The 24,821-nt window shown below is 46.6% G+C and overlaps 1 protein-coding gene and 1 pseudogene across 4 annotated transcripts in view; both read left to right on the top strand.

Moving 5' to 3' along the window:
• The window catches only part of Arhgap44 (Rho GTPase activating protein 44), a 177,756-nt gene that overhangs the window by 131,279 nt on the left and 21,656 nt on the right, over positions 1-24,821 (top strand). For all 4 annotated transcript variants that reach the window (XM_036197135.1, XM_036197133.1, XM_036197132.1 and 1 more), the window contains exons 8-16: positions 4,041-4,109; positions 6,278-6,359; positions 6,707-6,834; positions 13,886-13,997; positions 14,353-14,434; positions 19,841-19,921; positions 22,781-22,894; positions 23,465-23,556; positions 24,525-24,705. In XM_036197135.1, the coding sequence (XP_036053028.1) occupies positions 4,041-4,109; positions 6,278-6,359; positions 6,707-6,834; positions 13,886-13,997; positions 14,353-14,434; positions 19,841-19,921; positions 22,781-22,894; positions 23,465-23,556; positions 24,525-24,705 (941 nt within the window). The remainder of the gene's footprint in view (positions 1-4,040; positions 4,110-6,277; positions 6,360-6,706; positions 6,835-13,885; positions 13,998-14,352; positions 14,435-19,840; positions 19,922-22,780; positions 22,895-23,464; positions 23,557-24,524; positions 24,706-24,821) is intronic.
• On the top strand, positions 9,526-11,155 carry LOC118590176 (annotated as a pseudogene).

The raw sequence follows: 24,821 nt of genomic DNA, 5'->3' as shown, positions 1-24,821 counted from the left end.
TTAACAGTTAGTGACCTACTACTCAAATCCTACCTCTTAGTGACCCACTACTCAAGTCCTACCAGTTAGTGACCCACTACTCCCAGTTAGGCCCCATGTCCTAAAGGTTCCATATAGTCTCCCAAACAGTGCCATTAGGTGGGGATCAAGCATTCAGACACAAAGTCTAAGGACATTTCATATTCAAAACAGAGCATTCTTCCCCAGTCCCCAAGGCTCATGCTCATCTCATAATGTAGAATATATTTAGTCTAACTTCAAAAATCCTCATTGGCTTAGAGTGCCAACATCATTTGAAAGTGTGGTCTCCTGGGATTCAAGGTAGTCCCTCATCTGTGAACACTTGAAAGTCAAAGGACAAGTTATGTATTTCCAGTATACAGTGGCACAGATTAAACATTCTCATTATAAAATGGAGGAAAGGGGGCATAACAGGAGACCTAACCAAACCAAGACAAACCCCAGCAGGTCAGACACCATACCCTCTACTACCATGGGCACCTGGGACTTATGGTAGCATTGTCTGAGCTCCAAGGATCTAGGTAGCTTCATCCCTCCAGTTCTGTTCCCTGTAGCACATGTGACCTTCATCTTTGGACAACTGTGCTCAGTGGCTATAGCAAACATCCCACATTTCCGGAACCTTTGATATCCAGGAGTCTCTACAGTAATGCAGAAATGGAGACTTTATCATCACAGCTTCATACATGGCTCCATTTGGAGTTCCGTGTAGGGCATCTGACCCTGGTGCATACAGCATGACCTCCGTGCCTTTCCGGAACCTTGGTGCAAGCCTCTATGATCCATTCATTCTTGCATCCTGTAATCCCACAAAGCCGGTGCCACATGGATGACATCACATTCAGCAGCTAGCTCAATCCAAGAAGCTGGGTGCCTTGGCAGTCCCTTTCATGCACTGTAAGCCTGGAAGATTACTGAAGAGTCACTGGTGTTGAAAAGGCCATTGAAGCCGGGTGGTGGTAGCGGTGGCACATGCCTTTAATCTCTGTGAGTTCAAGGCCAGTCTGGTCTACAAAGTAAGTTCCAGGAAAGGTGCAAAGCTACACAGAGAAACCTGGTCTCGAAAAACCAAAAAGAAAAAAAAAAAGAAGAAAAGAAAATGCCATAGAAGCTGGGGTCTGATGGGGGCAGAGATTGCAGCAGGACTGGAAGTGTTTGCTCTGGGAGAAGCATAGGCAGGGGCCTCACATCGTGTTTTTTCCTCAGACATTTTATATCTGGTCCACCCCCATTGGCTGGTGCTGCCTAGTTTGAGGGTATCTTCCTCAGTCACTCTCCCACATGTCTGTCCTCCGTGGAAACACCCACAAGACACACAGATGTTATTCACTAGTCTTAGACATTGCTGATACAGTCAAGTTGACAACCAAGACCAATAGCTATATTGATGAATGAGGAGAGTTTTTTTCCCCTTTGTAGATGATTTAGGTAAGTAGACCATTGATGTACAGTTTTTACCTTTTTTCTTATTTATAGTCTAGCATGTTCAGAAACTGTATTGCTAGATTTAATGGCACAGGTATCTAACCACATATGTAAAAAACAGAAAAAAATTCATTTGCCTTCTTGGGAGAACATCCTGGGTTTTTTTGTTTGTTTGTTTTTCTTGGTTGTTTGTTTGATGTGTGTGTGTGTGTGTGTGTGTGTGTGTGTGTGTGTGTGTGTGTGATTGTTTGAGAAGCTGAGACATTGAATGTGAAGATGTATGAGATGCAGCAGTCAGTCCTTTGGGCTGCCTTCCTCTCTACTGTTGGCCAGATCATGGATCATTTCCCTCTGGCCTTTGCCTTTGTGAAGCATCTCTCACACTTGTGCTGGATGTCTCCTGTCAAGAGCTGCTGCAGGGATGACATCTGTGGTAGACTCCAGATGAGGTCTCCTCTTAAACTTTTGGCACTTGGCAGCCTGTAGAGGGCTGCTCTGAGGAAAGAGAGAGAAATAATGTTGGGCCTGTTTTATTCTTTGGGAAATTTGCCTGCTGTGAGACTTCATGTTGCTGTTTGTTCATTTAGCAATTAATATTCAAGCCGCTATCAAGCTGAGCATTCTGAGATAATCATCGACAGAGAGAAAAGGTCCTTGGACTCTGTAACATGCTGATCCCAAATTAGAAACTTAGTTCTTGTCTAAGGAACTGTGGATATAGCTCAGGGGTGAAGTGTTTCCCTACCACATGTAAGGCCTTGAGTTCAATCCCCAGCATCACCATAAAGCTACAGTCTATGTCCATTTACCCTAACTCAGATGAAAGAAAATTTGAGGACAATTGTAGTTAGTTGTTCTTTTCTCTTTTGGCTCTTAGCTCTTTGGAAGCCTATCACCCAGAGTCTTATTCTTTCTTATGAATGCCCAGCTTTAGCCTGGCTTGTTTTTAGCCAGCTTTTCTTGACTTAAATTATCCCATCTACCTTTTGCCTCTGGGCTTTTACCTTTCTCTATTTCTATACATCTTTTCTTTCCTTCTTATTCCATATCTGGCTGTATGTCTGGGTGGCTAACCCCTTCTCTTTTACGCCTCCATCTCTCTTGCTTTCTTTTTCTCCTTCTATTTACACTCTGCCTGCCAGCCCCACCTCTCCTTTCTCCTGCCTTGTTATTGGCCATTCTGCTCTTTATTAGACCAATCAGGTGTTTTAGACAGGCACAGTAACACAGCTTCACAGAGTTAAACAAATGAAACATAAATGGAATGCAACATATCTTTGCATCATTAAACAAATATTCCACAGCATAAACAAATGTAATACATCTTAAAATAATATTCTACAACAGACAATTTTCCAGGGGTTGGGGAAAACTGACATAAAAGAGTCCGGTGAGAATTCTTTATAGCATAAAGCTGGGCACTTATGCATTTACGAATGAAAGTTAATTCATTTTCCCCTTTCTCCATTTGTTGCTTATGGACCAAGCTCAGGCTGGTCTAATAATTTTAAACCCAGGTGAGGGGTCTTAATGAGGTCCCCCGAGGACAGGTTTCCTCCTCTATCTCTGTGACTTGGTTCTCTTGCCTTGTGCACAAGAACTTAAGGATCCTTTGTTCTCAAGGAGAGCCAGTTCAGTGGGCAACTGGAGAGACCAAGGGCACTGCCAACTGCCTAAGGTTTCACAGGGCCACCTCTTCCTGAAGTGTGGGGCTACTCTGTTCTGTCTGTTCAGCATCCATGCTGGCTTTTGGGTTACTGCTCTGCCTGTCTCACTCCCGTGTGCAGGCTCTTCTCAGTAAGTGCCTCCTCTCGGGGCCATGGCCTCTGGATACCACATGGCTTCCACACACAAGGACAGAGGAGTCAAATGGTGTTAGCAACAGTAAATGATGCTCAAAAAAGCATTTGTTGTGCATTCTGTGGCTGTCTCTCTGGCACGGAAATCCATTCTTCCCAGAATAAAATGTCCCAGATTCCAGGGCAGCATTAGGTGATAGCCACTGCAGTCCATGGAAAGTCTAATGGTTAAGAATTTTTAACTATTAAACTTTTGTGCAGCACAGGATAAGGTCAGAACTGGCCAAGTCTTGAGTTGGCACTCCTTTGCCACTGTGCACTTGTCTGTCCAGGTTTTTTGAAACTCACTGCATTTCTGTCGCTTCCCCATGTGTTCATGGCCATCCAGTGAGCTGGACAGTGAAGGTGAACAGGAAGGTCAAGTAACCCAGGGGAAGACATGGCAGAGGGAGGCAAACCACTGTGTGCTTGGGATTGCTTCCAGTGAAGCTGTGAGCTGCAGAGGTGTAGAAAGCTCATTTGCACATCACTCTGGCACACCAGCTTGGATTTGCTAGCCCAGAACTTACAGCTCTGAGGAAACTACTCTCGTGGTAGACTTTCAAAGTCATTCATTTCTAGAACCATGGTTGCAAGGCTGGAGGCCCCCATGGGATGAACGTGTGATAGTTCACATACTGTTGAAAATCAGGTACAGCAGAGTTGAAGTCCTTCCTCCCATGCTGTCTGTGACAAGTGTTAGCCACCCTCTTCCATTTTTTTTTTAACCTTGTTTATATATTTTCCCTTGCACAGGACCAGCTCTCTGCTGACATGTACAGTTTTGTGGCCAAAGAAATTGACTATGCAAACTACTTTCAAACGGTAAGGGTCCACAAAGGCAAGACTGCAGAAAGTCTGTAAGTGTCGTGGTATGGACAGCAAAGGAAGGTGGGCATAAAAACAAGGGCCTTCTGGTTGCATGAAAACATCATGGGAAGAGGTATGGGGTGGGAGACGGCACTTCACTGCTTCAATCTCTAGGTGAATTCTGCCCTGCATGTGTGGATTTGTTCCCAGATCTGAGCTTAAAACAGGACCACGTCCCTGAGGATTAGCACAGTTTAGTTAACTTGTAGTAGGGATTCTCAACCAAGAGTGACTTTCCCTCCATTTCTGGAGGACTTTGGAGGTGGGCAGATGCCTCTGGTTGCCCTAGCTCAGGATGGTTGTGGCATTGTGTCAATGGTAGACACAGCAGAAAATGCTAAGCCTCTTCAGATGCACAGGCAGCTCCCTACAGAGTCGCCCAACCCAGAAAGTCAGGAGGACCCAAGCTGGGAAACCTAGATTTGTGACAACACAGGATTGGAGAAGAACAGGAAACTATTCAATTTCTTATAAAGGCATTTATGTGTTTCTGTTGAAGATTTTTGCCAAGTTCAAGGCAGAGAGATGAACAGTGATTGATGTGGCCCTGTGGCTGCCTCTTCTCAGTGAAAGCAGATTGAGAGTCTAGAGACAGGATCCCAGTCCCTTGACTTCAATCATCCAGTCCAGATAATTTGGACCCTGGCTCCTTGCCAGAGTAAACACAGGCCAAATAAAGAAATAACAGAAAAGTATTGACAGAGAAATCCTACAATATGAAAAAAGAATTGAGTGTACCTGTTCCAAAAATTGAAAATAAAGCTAAAAATCTATGAGCTTTTATTTCATGACCAAGGAAACGATGGGATAAGAACAGAGTGAGTCAGAGAGGAGCAGGCAGACAGGTCTGAGAAGTTTAAAGTGCTCAGTGGGTGAGTAGCTATGGGCTGGGGCACTTTCCCCACATTATTAGGGGTACAGACTTTTGCAGCCCTCCCCGCCACCCCAATGCACGGACCTACAAAAGAACTGGTATCACTTCCAATGTGCAATGTCTGGTTCAAAGCAGTAGTTGAGTAATTGTATTGATTAATTTTCTGTTGCTTTGGTCAAACACCGTGCCCCCAAACAGCTCTGAGAAGGAAGGGTTTATTTGGGACTTACGGTACTAGACAGATGAGAGTCCATGATGGAGAGCAAGCTAGACAGCAGGCAGGCCTGGAGGGAGACCCAAGAAGGAAGCTGCGAGCTCACATCCTCAAACACAAACAGGAAGCAGGCAAGGCTTTTTACTCTCTGAGCCTGCCCCCAGTGACGGATTTCCTCAAGCAAGACCCATCACCTGAACCCCACTCCCTCAAAGAGACTATGGGGACTGTTTATCATTCAAGCCACCATGGTAGTATATTTTCAGAAGCATTCCATTGGTTTGATATACGAAATTCTTGTGTGTGTGTGTGTGTGTGTGTGTGTGTGTGTGTGTGGTAGCTGAGGATCGAACCCAGGATCTTGTGCTTGCTAGGCAAGCACTCTACCACTGAGGACACACAAGTTCCCACACGAGTGCTGTTGCTGTTTACACTCCATGGCAGGCCTTTTTTTAGTTTTGGAGAGATAGATGGCCAGAAAATAAATGAAATCACTCCGCTCAGTGGTTTTCCTTGGTCCTAAGCAACATTGCAGTTGATTCTTTAATGGGATAGGATGGCAAGGGACACACCTTGAAGGAGCTTGTTCCTGAGGTCCCGGGACTATAGTCAAAGCCATTTTACTTCCCAGTGTATCTGAAGGAGTAGAGCCACCTGCTTTCTGACCACATCCGTGTTCAACTGATCACAGAAATCAATATGCACGCAGGCTGTTTACATTCACTGACTGTCACACCTTCCATCGCTACCTTTAGCTCTGAGGATGCAGGGTAAACATCAGGTGATCTACTAAAGCAAGTTCTCTAAGCCAGGCTCCAGCTCAGGCAGATCCCCTATTCCTTCCTGATTCTCTGCCTCCCAAATTTCCACCTGGAATGACTCCTTTGCCATACTGGCTGAAGCCTATTGTCCTTGGAGGACACTGAGGGCGATCCTGCCTGCTTCCTCCATGAGTGTCTTCAGACAGAACAGAGGCCCCCATAGGAGCCTGCTTCCCTTTGGGAAAGTATAAGGTTTGTTCTTGTGTTTTTTCAGCTCATAGAAGTGCAAGCTGAGTACCATAGGAAGTCCTTGACACTGCTACAGGCTGTGTTGCCTCAGATCAAAGCGCAGCAGGGTAAGTGCAAACCACCCTCAGAGCTGAGAGGGTGGGGAGCCTGCTTGCCTTCCTGGATGAGACTAGCTCCCCACCTGTGCTCCCCTGGGAACACTCATGTTTAGAAGAGTCAGTTTACCCCCCCCCGAGCTGGTGTACCCCAGTGACCCCAGTGACCCCAGTGACCCCAGTGATGCCCTGTACAGTTCTCTCTGTGCCTTTCCATTTCCCACTAAGCCACAAAAATGAATGCTCATCTGGGCCCTCTGTCTCTTTGGTAGTCTGTGTAGAATCTGAACAAGAGGAGTCTGGCATGGGTGGCCTTGGAAAGCTACTAACTGTCCTCTTTCTTGCTTACCCCTCCCCAGAGGCCTGGGTGGAGAAACCTTCCTTTGGGAAGCCCCTGGAGGAGCACCTCATGATCAGTGGCCGTGAGATTGCCTTCCCTATAGAGGCGTGTGTAACGATGCTGCTGGAGTGTGGGATGCAGGAGGAGGTAGGCACAAAGCAGCCACACCCATCCCCCAACTGGCCTGTAAGAGGCAGGGTCTGTAAGAGCTTGTCTCCTGTAGCATCCCCAGCCTGGATCCCTAAATCAAGACATTCGGTGATACAAGCACTATTGTCTCTTCTGAAGATACTAATAGGTACCACATTCTTATGAGAGCCTTCACTTTCACAGAGAGAATAGAGGACTATGGGAGGCTGACATCTTCCCACAAGGGCCGAATGAGATATTCTAGACATCCCTTCTTCATATTTAATGTAATTTGGTGATTTGAACAATCTGCTGCTGCTTTTATTAGTATAATCTTACTGCCTCCTTTTATTCTTCTGCCGCCTCCTCCTGGTTTTCCACTTCTTCCTCTCCCTCTTTTCTCCTCTCCTTCCTCCTAATCCTCCTCTTCCTCTGCCTCCTTCTCCTCCGCTCTTCTTCTTTCTCCTTTCCCACCTCCTGCCCCTCTTCCTTAGTAAGTTTCTGATTTTCAGAATAGTGCCCTTAGCCATTTGCATCTGGTTCTTCTGTACAGATCCTCAAAAGTCGAGTGATTGTGACATTAGACTTCTCTTTTTTAGAAGCCTCCTGTGAGGCAGGGCTATGAGGAATTGGTGTTGATCATTGCTTGCCTTGCCTGGTCAGTCATTTGTTTGGATTCATCTACAGGCGATTATAACATATTTACTCTATCTTCCTTTAGCCTGATCAGCCACTCTGTATTGGTGTAGGGCATGCTATGGGCTCAGTATTTGTTACTGGACAAAAATATAAACATGGGATAAAGGCTTATAAACTTACTGGAAGAGATGAGTCTAGCATCTATCCAGTAAGCATGGTTAGTCTAAGACAGGCTGTATTCTTAAAGTGAGTGCAAAGCCAGATAGGACAACCTAAAGGCTAAGGAAGAGAGGGAAGGCAGCAATATGCACACCTATGTTGGCTGTATTTTTGTGTGCCAGGCCTATTCTTCATAGTAGATATTAAAAAATAAAATTGAAGAGGCACATGAGCCAAGGTGTTGGCTGCTTATGAAGGAGGACTATTGTCTTAGTTAGGGTTTCTGTTGCTGTGAAGAAACACCATGACCAAAGACCAAAAGCAAGTTGGGGAGGAAAGAGTTTGTTTGGATTACACTTCAGCCAATACAACTGACCGCTTGTCAACGTGACACACAAACACATCACTGTTAAGCCACACCCTTCCTTTCTTATTCATCCCCAAGATCTTAAATATCTTTAAAAGTCCCACGACCTTTACAAATTCAAACACATTAAAATTTTAGTCATTTTCCAAAGTCTTTTAAAATTCAAAGTCTCTCAAGTGTGGGCTCCAATAAAATATGTTCTTACTTCAAAAGGGAAAAATCAGGGCACAGTCACAATCACATCAAAGCAAAACAAAATTCCAGCTGTCCAATGTCTGGGATCCACTCACAATCTTCCGGGCTCCTCCAAAGGGCTTGGGTCACTTCTCCAGCTCTGCCCTCTGCAGCACACACAGCTTGTCTTCTAGGCTCTGGCTGGCTCCACTCCGCTGCTATTGCTGTTCCTGGTGGTCCTTCCATGGTCCTGGCACCCCCAGAATGCTGGGGTGTTCTGCTGAATTTTCACCAATAGCCTCTCATAGCTTCTGTTCATGGTGCCAAGCCTCAGATTCTTTGCATGACCCCTTCAACTGGGCCTTCAACTGCCACTGAGGCTACACCTTCACCAATGGCCTCTCCTGGCCTCTCACAGTGCCAAGCCTCAGCTGCTTTCCATGACCCCTCCACACCTTCAAAACCAGTACCACCTGGGTGATGCTTACACATTACCAAGTCCAGCTGCTAGTACAAGGTACAAACTTGGCCGCCTCTGAAACATAGCATCTCTGTGCTCTCAGAAAACACTTCCCAGAAGATTTCACCTCAGTGATGCTGGTCTAGTCTTAATTACCACTAATTTCTTAGCTCCAGCCAACCAGCATCAGTTGTCCCAGTATCATTAAGGTTTCACTTCAGTAGTACTGGTTGGTATCTTGTTAATCACAGTTCATTCTTCAACCCCAGCTAACAAGACCACAGGATCTTAATTCAAACTAACAAATGGCCCTGATAGTCTTTAAACTTCCCTCTGAAACTTTGCAAGCCAGGCCTCTATCGTCTGCACTGCTCTCAACATTCTTAGCTTCCGAGTTCCCACAGAACATCCCACTGAGGTCTTGACACTCAATAACCTTTCTAGCCCAAACTTCCAAAGCCTTTTCACAATCCTCCCAAAAACATGGTCAGGTCAGACACAGCAATACCAATTTGTCCTAGTCAGGGTTTCTATTGCTGTGATGAAACACCATGACAAAAAAGCAGGTTGGGAAGGAAAGGGTTTTTATTAGGCTTACACTTTAGCATTGCTGTTCATCACTGAAGGCAGTCAGGACAGGAATTCAAACAAGACAGGACCCCAGAAGCAGGAGCTGATGCTGAGACCATGGAGGGGAGCTCTTACTGCCTTGCTTCCTCTGGCTCGTTCAGTCCACCTTCTTATAGAACCCAAGACCAACAGCCCAGGGATGGCACCACCACGATGGGCTGGGCCCTCCCCATTGATCACTAGAGGAGAACATGCCTTACAGCTGGATTTCATGGAGGCATTTCCTCAGCTGAGGCTCCTTCCTCTGATGACTCTAGCTTGTGTCAAGTTGACACACAAAACCGGCCGATCCAACTATGAAACTTCTGAACATCCTGATCACTGCTATACCAGGGGCTGCAAAAACCACACTAGGCAAAGAACTTGTGTCAAGGTCAGGACTGAAGTACATAAATGTGGGTGATTTAGCTTGAGAAGGGCAGTTATATGATGGCTATGATGAAGATTATGGTTGTCCCATTTTAGACCAAGAGAGAGTTGCCGATGAGTTAGAGAAGCCAATGAGAGAAAGCAGCATTACTGTTGGTTACCATGGTTTTGATTCTTTTCCTGAACACTGGTTTCATATAGTGTTTGTGCGGAGAACAGATAATAGTATATTGTACAAAAGACTTGAAACAAGGGGTCATAAGAAGAAGCCACAAGACAACATTCCGTGTGAGATTTTTCAAGATCTTTATGAAGAAGCCATAGCATCTTACAATGAAGAAATTGTGCACCAGCTGCCCAATAATAAACCAGAAGAGCTAGAGGATAATTCAACCAAATCTCAAAATGGATTGAGCAGTGGGTCAAAGATCATAACTTTCAACTTACAGACTGGCCAGCCAGGTGTGGTGGTGCACACCTTTAATTCCAGATCTCGGGAGGCAGAGCCTGGTCTACATAGTGAGCTGTAGGCCAGCCAAGGCTGCAGAGTGAGACCCTGTCTCAAAGGGGAAAAATGCATTGCCACAGCACAGCCATCTCTGCTGTATCACTCAGCCACTTAATAGAAATTGCCCAAGGGTCAGCAGAAGAAAACTATTTTGCAGTTCTAGCTGCTGCCTGGATTTATTTTATTTTTTTTCTCTATGAGAAAGTTTAAACAATCTCAAATGTGAACATAAAATATTAAGGATTAAGACTGAAAATTGTCATCAATCAATAAATAATCAATCTGATCAATGGGTAAATATCTTTTAAATTTAATCACCAAAAGGTAGGTGGTCTCCTAAACATGGAAAACTCCAGATCAAACACAGAAAATCTAAAAGGGGAAAAGAACACACTAACTATGGAGCTGGGGAGACGGCTGCATCCCTAAGTACCTGCTGTGCAAGCATGTGAAGAAATGGGTGCAGCTGTACACTCTTGTAACTAGTGCTGGGGTGGATGGGGGCTGAGACAGGATTTCTGGGGTTTACTAGACTCCTTCCTAGACACAGACCTGTGAGTTCCAGGTATAGAGAGAGACCCCCTTCTCAAGAGACTAAGACAGAGAGCAGTAGAGAAAATGTTCTCCTCTGGTGCCCCCGTGTGCACACCTATACATATGTTACCCATATGTACCAATAAATATGGGGGATTTGTTTATGTCTTTATATGGTTAAAACTTTGTTACAATTTCCATAGTTGTCATTAGTGGAAAAATGAAGAAGGGTCTCCTTGGTCCCTAAGAGTCATGGAGGAGGTAACTGGGCTTTTCTTGCCAGTTGTCTTTCTCCTTTCCTTCCTCTCTCCTTCCCTCCTTCCCTCCCCCCCCCTTTGTTTTTTGAGGCAGGGTCTCACCCTATAGCCCAAGCTGGTATGGAACTTGCTATATAGCCTTGGTTATTTCTTTCAATTATAGAAAAACTTAATAAAGATAGAACAATGAGACTTTTCCCTAGACCCTTTGGTTCTTCTCCACCTCCAGTTGCTGCTCCTAATCCTTGTCTTGGGTATTCAGAAGCAAATTAATTCTGCCATAGTCTCAGTATATGGTGTAAGTAACATAACAATACTTTGTTAGCATTGTTAAGAATCCAGGCAGTATCAATTGGTGAACTGGCATTTGATGTTTCCTGTCTGATCCCCACCTCTCTGGTTTCTGCCCTTCATGGGACAGTCTTCCTCTAGACAGGCCACCAACTCCAATTTTGCCTTTTTCCCACTCTACCTCACTTCCTTTCTTTCACTCACAAATATGATTAGATTTTTCTTAAGCCTAGAAAAGAATATCCCTTTGCAGCCCAGGGCAGCCTCCCATTCCTTTCCTAATTCATTGGCTTTGTTTCCTTATGAAGCCTAACTCCAAAATCCACTCTCAACATTCATTGCCCATGTGAGTACCGCTGCTCACTCTGTCCTCTGCCCATGTGAGTACCACCGCTCAATCTGTCCTCTGTCCATGTGAGTACCACTGCTCACTCTGTCCTCTGCCCATGTGAGTACCACCGCTCACTCTGTCCTCTCTGTGCATGTGAGTACCACCGCTCACTCTGTCCTCTCTGTGCATGTGAGTACCACCGCTCACTCTGTCCTCTGTCCATGTGAGTACCACCGCTCACTCTGTCCTCTGTCCATGTGAGTACCACCGATCACTCTGTCCTCTGTCCATGTGAGTACCACCGCTCACACTGTCCTCTCTGTCCATGTGAGTACCCCCACTCACTCTGTCCTCTGTCCATTTGAGTACCACCGCTCACACTGTCCTCTCTGTCCATGTGAGTACCACTGCTCACTCTGTCCTCTCTGTCCATGTGAGTACCACCGCTCACTCTGTCCTCTGCCCATGTGAGTACCACCACTCAATCTGTCCTCTCTGTCCATGTGAGTACCACCGCTCACTCTGTCCTCTGCCCATGTGAGTACCACCGCTCACTCTGTCCTCTTTGTCCATGTGAGTACCACCGCTCACTCTGTCCTCTGCCCATGTGAGTACCACCGCTCACTCTGTCCTCTGCCCATGTGAGTACCACCGCTCACTCTGTCCTCTCTGTCCATGTGAGTACCACCGCTCACTCTGTCCTCTCTGTGCATGTGAGTACCACCGCTCACTCTGTCCTCTGTCCATGTGAGTACCACCGCTCACTCTGTCCTCTGTCCATGTGAGTACCACCGCTCACTCTGTCCTCTGTCCATGTGAGTACCACCGCTCACTCTGTCCTCTGTGCATGTGAGTACCACCGCTCAATTCTGTCCTCTGTCCATGTGAGTACCACGCTCACTCTGTCCTCTGTCATGTGAGACCACCCATCATGTGAGTACCACCGCTACTCTCCCTCATGTGAGTACACGTCACTCTGCCTCTCATGTGAGTACCACCGCCACTCTGTCCTCTGTCCATGTGATACCACCGCTCACTCTGTCCTCTGCCATGTGAGTACCACCGCTCACTCTGTCTCTCGTGCATGTGAGTACCCCCACTCTGTCCTCTCTGTGTCCATGTGAGTACCACCGCTCACTCTGTCCTCTGTGCATGTGAGTACCACCGCTCACTCTGTCCTTCTGTCCCATGTGGAGTACCACCGCTCACTCTGTCCTCTCTGTCCATGTGAGTACCACCGCTCACTCTGTCCTCTGCCCATGTGAGTACCACCGCTCACTCTGTCCTCTCTGTGCATGTGAGTACCACTGCTCACTCTGTCCTCTCTGTGCATGTGAGTACCACAGCTCACTCTGTCCTCTGTCCATGCGAGTACCACCGCTCACTCTGTCCTCTGTGCATGTGAGTACCACCGCTCACTCTGTCCTCTGTCCATGTGAGTACCACCGCTCACTCTGTCCTCTGTCCATGTGAGTACCACCGCTCACTCTGTCCTCTGCCCATGTGAATACCACCGCTCACTCTCTCCTCTTCTTATGGCGTTACTTCTGTCTCTGACTTAGTTTCTCTTTCAGTACTGTGATAAACACCACATCCAAGGCATTTTACATAAACGAAAGCATGCAATTTAGGGCTTATGGTTTCCGAGGGTCAGAGTCCATGGTGGTGGAGCAAAGGTATGGCAGCAGCAGGAACAGCTGAGAGCTCACATCTTGATCCTCAAGCAGGAGACAGAATGACATTCCTAATGGGACACATATGCATGTGCATAGGCACACAGCCTGGAGACCAGGGGTTCTCAATCTGTGGGTTGCGACCCCTTTGGGGGTCATAGGACCCTTCCACAAGGGTTGCCTAAGACCATCAGAAAATACAGAAATCTACCTTACAATTCACAACAGTGGCAAAATTACAGTTATGAAGTAGCAACGAAAATGTTATGGTTGGGGATTGCCACAACTGTCTTAAAGGGTCACGGCATCAGGAAGGCTAAGAACCATTGCCACAGACATTTGTTTATCCAAGTTGTCATGAGACCTTCATGTCTGGCATCTCTCCGATGGATTCTCCCAGATTTACTTTGAGTGTAAAAGTCAGACACCCGAGAGTCCAAGGTTCAGATACCAATAGACGTAGTAAATCAGTGCAGTGAGCTGCTGCCCTGAGAACAGCGCGAGTCTGGAGGAGATGCCTAGAAAGTAGGCAGCTGCAACATCAGGATATGGCGTTGGTTGAGATGCTGGAGGAGGGTGGTTCAGAGGGAAGAGCTGGTAGACTTTCCATTTCTCTGTTTTTTTCTTCTTCCTCTGAGTTGCTGGCCACACTCTAACCACTCCATCCTATTTGGTAGGGCCTCTTCCGGGTAGCCCCCTCAGCCTCCAAGCTGAAGAAGCTGAAAGCTGCTCTGGACTGCTGTGTGGTGGATGTGCAGGAGTATTCGGCAGACCCCCATGCCATTGCAGGTGGGTCCCCTCCACCTCTGAGCCAGGGTTTGTGGGAAGGGGTGAACGTGGACAGTGTGTGACTCCATGTCAGGAACAATGGCTTCTGACGTCCACATAGGGCCCTTTCAGGCCTGATTGATCTGATCAGTGAAGGAAGACTACCTTGGGAGTACAGCTGAAGGTGAGGTAATGTGAAAATAAAGGGCAGGGCTATGTAATTTTCAACCCAGGTACTCTCCAAGTCTGGCGACTATTCACATGGGAAGCCGCTGTTTGATCTTGTGTTGGTCAAGGAGTCATGTCCATGTGGACAGTGCAGGCTGATGCCGTTTGTCCTGCTGTGTTGTTAACAGCTTACTGTATTTATGCCCAGGGGCTTTGAAGTCTTATCTTCGGGAGTTGCCAGAGCCTCTTATGACCTTTGAACTCTATGATGAATGGATCCAGGCTTCCAAGTGAGTACCTTGAATTTCAATGCTGTGGGTTGGGATTATGGGAAGTATAATCATCTGTTGATATCTGTGGACCATTGGATGCTTAGGTTCCTGATCCAAAGCAGCCAGCATAGTGTTTTCATAGAAGCTCATGGCACTTTAAGCTGTCCATAGATTACTTGTAAGACCTAATGCCGTGTAAGTAGTTGCTGTGCTGCATTGTTTATAGGTTCACAAATGTGTGAAAGCCTGTGATCCAGGATCAGACAACTGCCCTTCTTACTCTCCATCATGAAGGACTAGTGATACATATTCCCAAAAAGGCATGTGTATAAATGCTGAGGCAATTAAGAAGCTGATAAGGCCACTCAGGCTACTAGGGAAGATAGGTCTGTTGAATGAAATAGGCAAGTTAATGAGGGCACATGAGGGTGTGTGTGTGTGTGTGTGTGTGTGTGTGTGTGTGTGTGTGTGTGTGTATACATTAATTATTTCTTTCATTATTTCAGATTCTAATGTAATTACATCATTTCCCCTTCCTTTCCTTCCTCCAGCTATATTTTTTAAAGAAAGATAAATCCCCAACTCTCCATAAGGTAGAATTTTAGAAGTAGCCCTGTCAGTGTACATTGAAGAAGGTTCTAGAAAGGCCCAACTAGACCATGGCAGTGATTCCTTTTAGCAGAAGGAACAAGAAAAGAGTAGTCTTGAGGTCTTTACCCATATCTGTTACAGAAATATTTTAGAGTAGAAACCAGCATATGTCGGGTGGTAGTGGTGCACGCCTTTAATCCCAGCACTTGGGAGGCAGAGGCAGGTGGATCTTTGTAAGTTCGAAGCCAGCCTGGGCTACAGAGTGAGTTCCAGGAAAGGTACAAACGCTACACAAAGAAACCCTGTCTTGAAAATAAAAAAAAAAAAAAAAAAATAGCAACAATGAATTAATAGCACTAAGGATTGGGCTGAGGGAGCAAGATTAGCAGGCCAGCAGCCAGTGCACCCCACACGCAAGGCAAGCCACAGACTGTGGCTCCTCTGTGTGGCTTGCCTTTATGATTACTGACTTTCTTCCCTTGTTTGTGTAAGCTTCAGAAAGGTGTGTCTTCTCTTTGTCTGTAGATTAAGAACTATTTTAAAATGCAAATGACTACTTGTCATGAGGAAGTAGAGAATAGGGGGGCAGGAGAATTGGCACCAGAGCCAGGGTGGTAGAGACCAGGGTAAAGACCATGCAGGTAGCACAGAAGAGGTGGGAGAAGCTTTTCTGAGAGCAGTCTGGGAGCAAAGGGTATACCTATGGATGGAAAGAATTTCTAGTAATCTCTAGCCATAGGACTTGGCCATCCAAAACATCTAGCTTAACCTCTCAGAAAGAACACCAGAGACTGTACCAAGTGGTCATCATCTCTTTCAAGCGAATCATCGTTCATTTTAATTAACATATAATCAACGAGGTTTTAAGGTGTGATGTGATGTGTCAGTGTGTGGGTATATGGTGCAGTGATTAACCCAGGGTCATCATTAGCATACTCTTCACCTCAAAAGTGCATTGCTCTTTATTCTTCCATTCCTTGAAATACTGGGAGCTCAAAGAGACCCTGTTCACCTCAAGGCGAAGGCATGCTCAAACGTATCAAGCTGGAGAAGGCTGTCTCAAGTCAAATTGCTAGTGCTGTTTGTTTTCCAAAGCAGAATAGAGTCATACCATGGTGAACATATGGTCCATATGTTTTACTATGAAGGGAGGTCTCAGGTTCCACGGTGCTATTCATAAATGGTACCATCTGTTGAATGCTTTTTAGAGGCTTGCCATTGTTCTAAGCTCATAATCAGTTTTGAACCACCTAATTTTCATAACTTTCTGAAGTGGGCTAGGCTGTGTCCCTCACTTTGCAGATGAGGACTCGGGGGTGTGGCGTGGGGCTGGGTCAGCAAGTTACTTGCCAGGTGACATATGCGTGTGAGGAATTGAAACAAAGGAGTCCCGTCCTAGAGCTCAGGAGTGCAGCTACCACGTTTTATTTGCAGAACAAGACAGAGATTCTAGCGAGAAATGAGAGCACATCCTTTGATGGAAACTGCCCCCATGTTTTCACTGGATAGAGAAGAGCTCTTGATGAGAATCTAGAAAGGGGAGGACAGCTGAAAGTGTTGTGAGACACTCTGGTCCCAATTCATTTGAAAAGGTGGGTGACTACCAGGAGAAAGAAGTGGTCCTGATGACCACCAGACACTGAACGGTGGACACACCAGGACTTGTTTCTACCCCTGGATGATAAGCATTTCTAATGCCAAAGATTGATGGTGGTGCCTGCCTTGCAGGGTTTCATCCTCTAAGGAAATGACTTTCCCCAGTGGAGATGGCCCCCTCTGTCTGGATGCATCAGATTCTCTTGGTACACTTTCAAAAGACATCAGGATCTGAGCCTGCTTCTTAGAGATCTGGATTGAACTGCCTAGGACTCTAGGTTTCCACGCTTGCCAGGCTGCTGAGAAGATTACCTTGGCCCTGTGAAGATGCTAGGTTTCAGGCAGGATGGCACTCAGTTGGACTCAGAATGCCATGCTCCAGGCTGATGCAGCAGTATGTAGACAAATCTTGGGGGCTTAGGACCTCCAAGACTCAGGAAAGAGGGGAGGCTGGATTCCAGATCATGACTAGTACCCAAGGGGCTTCTCTTTTCAATAGGTGACAGTTAATTCAGAGACTCACAACTGGTCAAAGGGATGATAATTAGCACCTGTTGAGGGCTGGGCCGATGTCTGTACCAAACCTGCTGCACAGAACTTGGGGGACAGTAAAGAAGGAGAAAGGATATAAGCTGGGTGAGGGAGGACGTGGTCACTGTGAATCGCTGGCCTCTGGGTAGGACGTGGCCCTTGGACTTAAAACTCACTGTGGTTATGGCTCCCTATACAAGACCTCATAAGATCGGGCCAGCAAGAGAGTCAGCATTCCAGCAGGATGAACTAACTGAATTCAGTGGACTGCAGACTAATAAAAAGGAGGAGCCATGATGATGGGAGGGGATGTGCTGGAAGAGTCCCAGGGGAGTGGGATGCGGTGTTGAGATAGATGTGACCAAGATGTATTGTATACGTGTATGAAATAGTGAAAATATCAATAAAATATATTTTTAGAAACAAGAGTTTACCAAGCTAATGCAGACTTACTGGGACCTAGGAGGCATCTTTGGGAACCTGGTAAACAAACTACTTCCATGGTAGAGTGTGCCGAGATAGAGGAGGATGCAGGGTTCCGAGGCTAAGTGACCATCCTTAGGAGAGATGTCCTGGAGGAGGATGCAGGGTTCTAAGGCTAAGGGGCCATCCTCAGGACAGACACTCTGGCTGAGTCCTCTGATAGTCTGTTCTCCGAGACCTCTGTCTCACGGATACCTTCTGCCTCACCTTAAATGTCAGCGCCTCAGAGAAGCCTTCTCTGGCAGCCTCCCTCCCACTGCTCTATTGCTTCTGCACCAGGGAGAGTGTGAATGTCTAGGGTGGTTGGTATAGCTGATTGGTTAGGAACTCCTCTGAGGGTCTCTTCCCAGCCTATAGAGCTGTTCTTGGCACAGAGGGGCTCATTCTAATATATGTCTGTTGACTTACATTCCTTGAAAGGTCAGGTATCATATTCAGCTTAAACCCTAACAGCTTTCCTTTTCCACTTCCTAATGGAGCAGCACTTGATTCCACGGAGCAGACTGAGTTCTTGCAGTGAATGAAGGAGGAGGGGGTGGCTTTGCAGGCAGAAACACCCAAAGAGACAGAAACAACAAAAAGTAATTGTTTTAACGGGACTCCTCACAGGGTGAGGCAGAGAGGGTGATCCGACCGGCTCAGGAACACTGGCCTTCCTAGGCCTGGTTCCTACAAGACCATTGTTTTAGGAAACTGGTCCCCGTTCTCACCGTTCACTTTTGATTGTATGGCTAGAGCACCGTGGCCCCATTCCAGCTTCATCTGTTCTGCCAGGCACAGCAGTGCCAGCTGTTAGCACAAAGAGGTGACCTGCCACAGACAGTACTGTCACCTTCTGAAAAGCTGAAGACTGGAAGAGGACGTGGGGCTGCTGCCACAGAAAGTGCCTTCACAAGGGGCGGAGGGACAGCAGTGGTGGCGGCAGCCACAGTGCCACTATTTCATGTGGATTGAGAACCTCGCATACACCAGCAGCAGCAGGGCCGGGGTCGGGGATGAGTGGCACTTGGGTCACATGCTGGTTCAGACTGTTTGCACCAGCTCTGTGAGGCAGCTGTTGCTCACAGAGGTCAGAGCTCCCACCAGGCCAGGGAGCTGAAGGGCTACTCACAGGGTCCAGATCAAGGCCCACTCTGACCAGGCATTGCATCAATCTGTCCTGTTCCTTCCTGCTCATAAATGGAGCTTTTAGCTGAAGGTTCTTGCAGAGGTAGCTTGCCTCTATCTCAAGGCAGAAATGAGGGGCAAAGAGAATTTGTTTCACTTTGGTCAAGATCAGTAGGAGGATCCTAGGAGCACCCAGCAGAGACATGTAAAGGTGATGGCTGTCTCGTAGGTGTGGGACTCCCTCACTCTGCTGCTTTTTACTCCTCAGATCTTCGGGAGAAAAGATTGTTCTGGAGTCAGACTTTTCTGATCACATAGGCCTGGGTGTAAATTTTTATAAAACTTAGTCCTGCTGGGCGGTGGTGGCGCACGCCTTTAATCCCAGCACTCAGGAGGCAGAGGCAGGTGGATCTCTGTGAGTTTGAGGCCAGCCTGGGCTACCAAGTGAGTTCCAGGAAAGGCGCAAAGCTACACAGAGAAATCCTGTCTCGGAAAACAAAAAACAAAACAAAACAAAAAAAACTTAGTCCTATAAATAATGCTTTTAATTCTGAGACAGTTGATACTAAATTCATAGAGTAAATTGTTATATATGAAATAGAAAACCTTTTAGCTAGTGGAAATGGTTCACTCATTGAAGTTAGGTTTCAAAGGTTGGATTTATTTATGTCTATGTACTACTCATGTTATTTGTGGAACATTTAGTTTATGCTGGATATGGAGGAATTTAATTGCAGCAAGAAATGTCTGTTGAGCTGATGATCTGCAGGTTGAAGTGTGCAGCAGGGTCAAGTTCCCCCAGCTGGTGTCCTGTGTTCTCCCAACAGCCCCAAAGTCCTATCCTCCACGATCGTCTGGCCTTGTGACCTCACTGTAAACCTGTTCTATTCGTTCACCTGAGACCTGTGATCCATGCAGATGAAGTTTTGTTAAAATAGTGTAGGGCAGGACTGAAGGAGAGCATCGGAGGGGAAGTGATAACAGCCACATGTATCTAATTATAATAACTTGCAGTCATTGACTCCAGTGTCCATGACAGTGACTGGTTACAGAGACTGGTGATTGGTGCTGCGGCAGATTGTGTTCAACCAATGGCTTTTCTTGTCCATTTCTCAGTATTCAGGAGCAAGACAAGAGACTCCAGGCTCTCTGGAATGCTTCTGAGAAGTTGCCCAAGGCCAATCATAACAACATCCGGTAAGTGGGGAGTGGAGAAAGTAGGTTGGGCTTACATGAACCCAGCTGGCTTGTTCCCTGGGTAAAAAACATGAAAAGGATCATACATCGTTATCCTATAGCATCCATGGTTCCATGAACATGTATGGTCCATTTTAAGCCTCAAACAGCCTGTGAGGTAAGGCAGGGACAAGATTTTGCTGCTAAGAAAAGAAACAGACGCCACATGTCATCAGGGGCTACCCAACAGCCATTGGCTAATTTATGAAGTTTTTCAGTTTGTGAAGAACAAGGAGTATTGCACACGCTCTTACAGTATTTGAGGTTAATGGACATCTAGCTGACCTACTCTGAAGCTGAAGGAGGCAGGTATGACCTTGAGCTAGTCCTAGGCAGGGTGGTGACTGTCTTCTCTTGGAACCACTTAGCTTCTCACTGCCCCTCTCTGCTGCAGACCTTCCCTACTCTTGGCTTCTCTTCCTTCCCTTGCCTGTTTCTCTCTTGCTTGCTTCCTCTCCTCCCTGTTTCTTAGGATGCAGATTTTCATCTTCAGCTTCAACTTCTGCTTCCATCTGCCTGATAATTCCCATTTCCCTGTGCAGTGGTGTGGCTGTTCTCAAAGCTCTAAACCCCAAATTACCATATGATGTGGCAGCTCTGCTTCAGAGCATATGCCCAAAGGAACTGAAAGTGGAGACTGGATATGGATGCACCCACATTCATAGCAGTGAAATTCACAGTAGCCAAAGTGGAAATAACCTTAGTGTCCCTAGGCAGATAAATGGATAAATCCAATGTGGTGTGGAATTGTGGTCCTTACAGTAACATGGATGAAAAAATTTGGTTCCATGTATAGGAGGTGTTGAGAGTAATTGGAGTCACAAGTACTGAAGGTGGTTACCAGGGCTGGGCAGAGTGGAGAATGCAGGGGTTAATATCCAATGTGTACAGTCTCCATTTGAAGTCAAGTGGTCCTGGAGGTAGATAGACGGTTGTCATGGTTGCCTAGAAATGCGGATGTAGCTTGTAGTACTTCAGTGTATGCCTACATGCTGTTGGATGTTTTCTTACTCTTTGTCTCTTTGCAGGGGTCCACTACCCAGCTCTCAAATAAATCATACACCAAGGCTTATTCTTAATTATAAATGCCTGGCCTTAGCTTGACTTGTTTCTTGCCAGCTTTCCTTAACTTTAAATTATCCCATCTGTCTTTTGCCTCTGGGCTTTTCCTCTTCTATTCCTGGATACTTTTCTTTGTTTCTTACTCCATGGCTTGCTGTGTAGCTGGGTGGTCATCCCCTGGGTCCTCCTCCTTCTCTGGCTCCTTCTCCTTCTATGTATTCTTTCTGCCTGCCAGCCCTGCCTGTTCTTTCTCCTGCCTTGCTATTAGCCATTCAGTTCTTTATGAGAACATCAGGTGTTTTAGACAGGCACAGTAACACAGCTTCACAGAGTTAAACAAATGCAACATAAACAAAAGTAGCACACCTTAAAATAATATTCTACAACACCTACAAATGGTAAAGTGACCTGTAGATATATTTCATTAAAATTTGCATTTAAAAATATCCTGATCCAAGTCAAGTATGCACAACTCACTACATGTTGGTGACCTCAACCCTCAGCCACTGACAAGGATCCAGGTTGAATGTTCTCAGAGATCCCACATCCTAGTACAGTCCTAGGATGCTTCTCAGAGGTTGAGACCTAAGCAGGAGTGGCTGTGGATAGAGCTAGTATAGGAAGAGGATGTTGACTACTGGCTCACCAAAGGCAGGTGCGCTGACTGCTGGCCTGTCAGGAGATGAGTTAAAATCCTCCAAGGAGCTTCCTTTGTTGTGACCCAAGAGTTAGGACAGAAGCCTTTTGTAGGAGCACAGAAGAAAACACACCCCTGGGGCCTCTTGGAAGGACAGGGATATTCTCAGTGTGACATTCCCAAGCCATTTTGGGGTGTTTACCTTGTTCACAGCTTCTTCATTATCTTTTTAAAAACTAAAGTACCCATTTTAAAGGTGACATTTAGGACTGATGCTCCATTTGCAGAGTTGTGCACCTGTTGGTAGTGTCTGATTTTAGAGTGTTTTAATCACTCCACAAAGAAACTCAGTTCCCAGTCCAGCCCAGCAACTGCTAATCCACCTTTTTGCCTGTGCACTTGCCCATTCTGGAAATTTCATGTAATGAAGTAGAACTACACTGTGTGGCCTTTTGTGTCTGTCTTCTTTTGATTGTCATATTTCCAGGGCTCATCCATGTGACAGAACATGTCAATTCTTCATTCTTTTTTTATGTCTTCCTAACATGCTACATAAATACACTCACTCCTTGAAGGGCATTTGTGTGGCCTCAGCTCTATGGCTACTACACATAATGCCTCTCTGGGTGCTTTTTAGGCAGCTTGTACACAGGCATATTTTTCTTGGGTGTATTCCTACCACTGGAATTGCTGGGTCATATTCTATCTTCACTGGCTCTTTCTAGGAAGCCTGGGTGAGGGTAATAACAGCCCAGCCTGTGGATAACCACAGACACTGGTCACACAGAGAGGATGACAGGAGGTTACACAGGAGGTGACGGTTTGGTGATGGATACACCTTGATCATCTGGTACTAAGGCACAAAGACAGATGGGGCCTTTTAATGGTTGTTCACTAGAGTGGATGTGAGCATCTAACTGGGTGACTTCTGGGTCTGTCAGCTTTGGGGAAGAGAATCCAGGATTCCCATTTCCTGATGTGGGATATTTCTTCATATATTGCTGGATCTATGAGTCTCTTTGTCAGGAACGTCCTACACAAGAGACGTTTCTATTAGGTCCTGCAGGACTCAGGCTAGTAATGATTTCTAGTGAAGCCCAACTCATCTCATTGCCTTTTAGGTACTTGATCAAATTTTTATCCAAACTGTCTGAATATCAGGATGTAAACAAGATGACTCCTAGTAACATGGCAATTGTCCTGGGACCCAACCTCCTGTGGCCACAATCAGAGGGGTGAGTACAGGAAGGAGAAGCCCTCTAGGGTGCCAGGCATGGGCTGCAGGGCAGGGGGCCTGGGCCCTGGATCATCTCAGTCTGTTAGCTCCAGGTCTATTGTGGCCTACTCCTTCTTGGGGTCAGGAGAAGGAAAAGAATTCCCTGCAGCTCTTTATCGCTGATGGACTCTGAGCTATGGATCTGAGGAAGGTATTCTCTGACGAATCTAACCCAGTGTGGAGGGTGACAGAAGAGGGCAAGGGACATGATGTCAGTAAGCAAGGCAGGCTCTCTTGGACCCTCTGGAGGCATGGAGGCTAGCTCCTGGCATCTAGACCTGAAAGGATGCTGGGCTATCTACAAGCTGCAGCTGAGTTGAAAAGCAGACATGCTCCCCTGGGCTGAAGAAGCATTTATAGATATTGCGTGATCACCAGGAGGGATAGTGTTCATCAAGCTTCAGGGAAGCAGCTGACAGGTCTGGGCTTGCAGAACTCCAGGCCAGGGTCCTTTCTCAAGCTTAGTGGAGCTTAGCAGAGCTGTCCCTCTGCCTCAGCTGGCAACCTCTCTCTCCTGCTCTGCTTGCAGGAACATCACCGAGATGATGACCACGGTTTCACTGCAGATTGTCGGAATCATCGAGCCCATCATCCAGCACGCAGACTGGTTCTTCCCTGGGGGTAAGTGCCAGCACTCACAGAGAGGGGACAGAGGAGTAGAGGAGGGGAACAGGAAGTCACTGTGGTCTTGGAGCCTGTGAAGCCAGGGGTTTGCACCCAGGCTTTGGCTGGTGTTTTCACTCCTCCTGAACACACCTACCAGGCATTGGAGTAGAGTCTGGGGTGCTCCCCTCTCTATCCCTTCAGAGGAGACATTCTGGCACCTAGGTGTCCATGCCCTCTGCTAACCAGATCCATAGATTCTCCTGACCTAACAACATCTATACTATGGTTTATTTACATCTACAAAATGTAAGAAACTGGGTGAGAGCTGAGTGACCCTCAGTTCCAAACTCCTTGCTTTCCCAGTGCAGAGGGTGGCTGAGCCTGAGGTGTGCATGTGGTAGGGGGTGGAGAAGCCCTGCAGTTTAGGGCTCAGGCATCGCCTCAGCTCGGCCTTCCCCCGACTCAGATGGTGTTCTCTGAGCTGCCCCCCAGTGCATAGAAACAGGGCTCCAAGGCAGTGAGTTACTTTCCTTGTGTCTGGTACAAAATTAGGTACTTGATACAGTTCTCTACCAGGGAATTTACAAGATGTTCCGAGCCACGGAAGTGTCATGGCACACGTGATTCTCTGCGGTGATCAATTTACAGAGACAGCAAGTGTAATAATATTTGTACTGATCCTGTATGTCATGTGTAGTACATGTTGAGGGTGGGCTTATTGCCACTAACTTGTGTGAGGATGAAAGTGACTAAGGCTGGGATCCCAGCATCATCGTTCAGCAATCACGGCTGACCTGATCTTCCTCTATTTCAAGCCACTCTGGTGATCACATAGTCTCTTTGCTGGCTGGTCAGTATATCACTAGGTTAGCTGGTGTAGACTGTGAGGGTGAATGTTTCTCAAGGCAACTCGTGAGCGTCTCTCACCCAGGAAAGGGGGGCATTACCAAGAGGTCACATACATTGATCCTTTCTCCTTGCAGAGATAGAGTTCAATATCACAGGCAGTTACGGGAGTCCGGTCCACGTGAACCACAACGCCAACTACAGCTCAATGCCCTCCCCAGACATGGACCCTGCTGACCGGCGCCAGCCAGAGCAGGCCCGCCGGCCCCTCAGTGTTGCTACCGACAACATGATGCTGGAGTTTTACAAGAAGGATGGGTATGAGCTGGAGTCCCTTTTTCAGCATTGGAAATATTGGTTTGGGGGAGGGTGTATTTAAGAAAACCAGGATTGACAGGAAGGCTGTACTTATTAATGGCACTGGAGGTGGCGTG

This window comes from Onychomys torridus, chromosome 8, assembly GCF_903995425.1.
Source record: "Onychomys torridus chromosome 8, mOncTor1.1, whole genome shotgun sequence".
Lineage (NCBI taxonomy): Eukaryota > Metazoa > Chordata > Mammalia > Rodentia > Cricetidae > Onychomys > Onychomys torridus.
The sequence above is the reverse complement of the archived record's forward strand: the minus strand, read 5'-3'. Positions and strand labels throughout refer to the sequence as shown.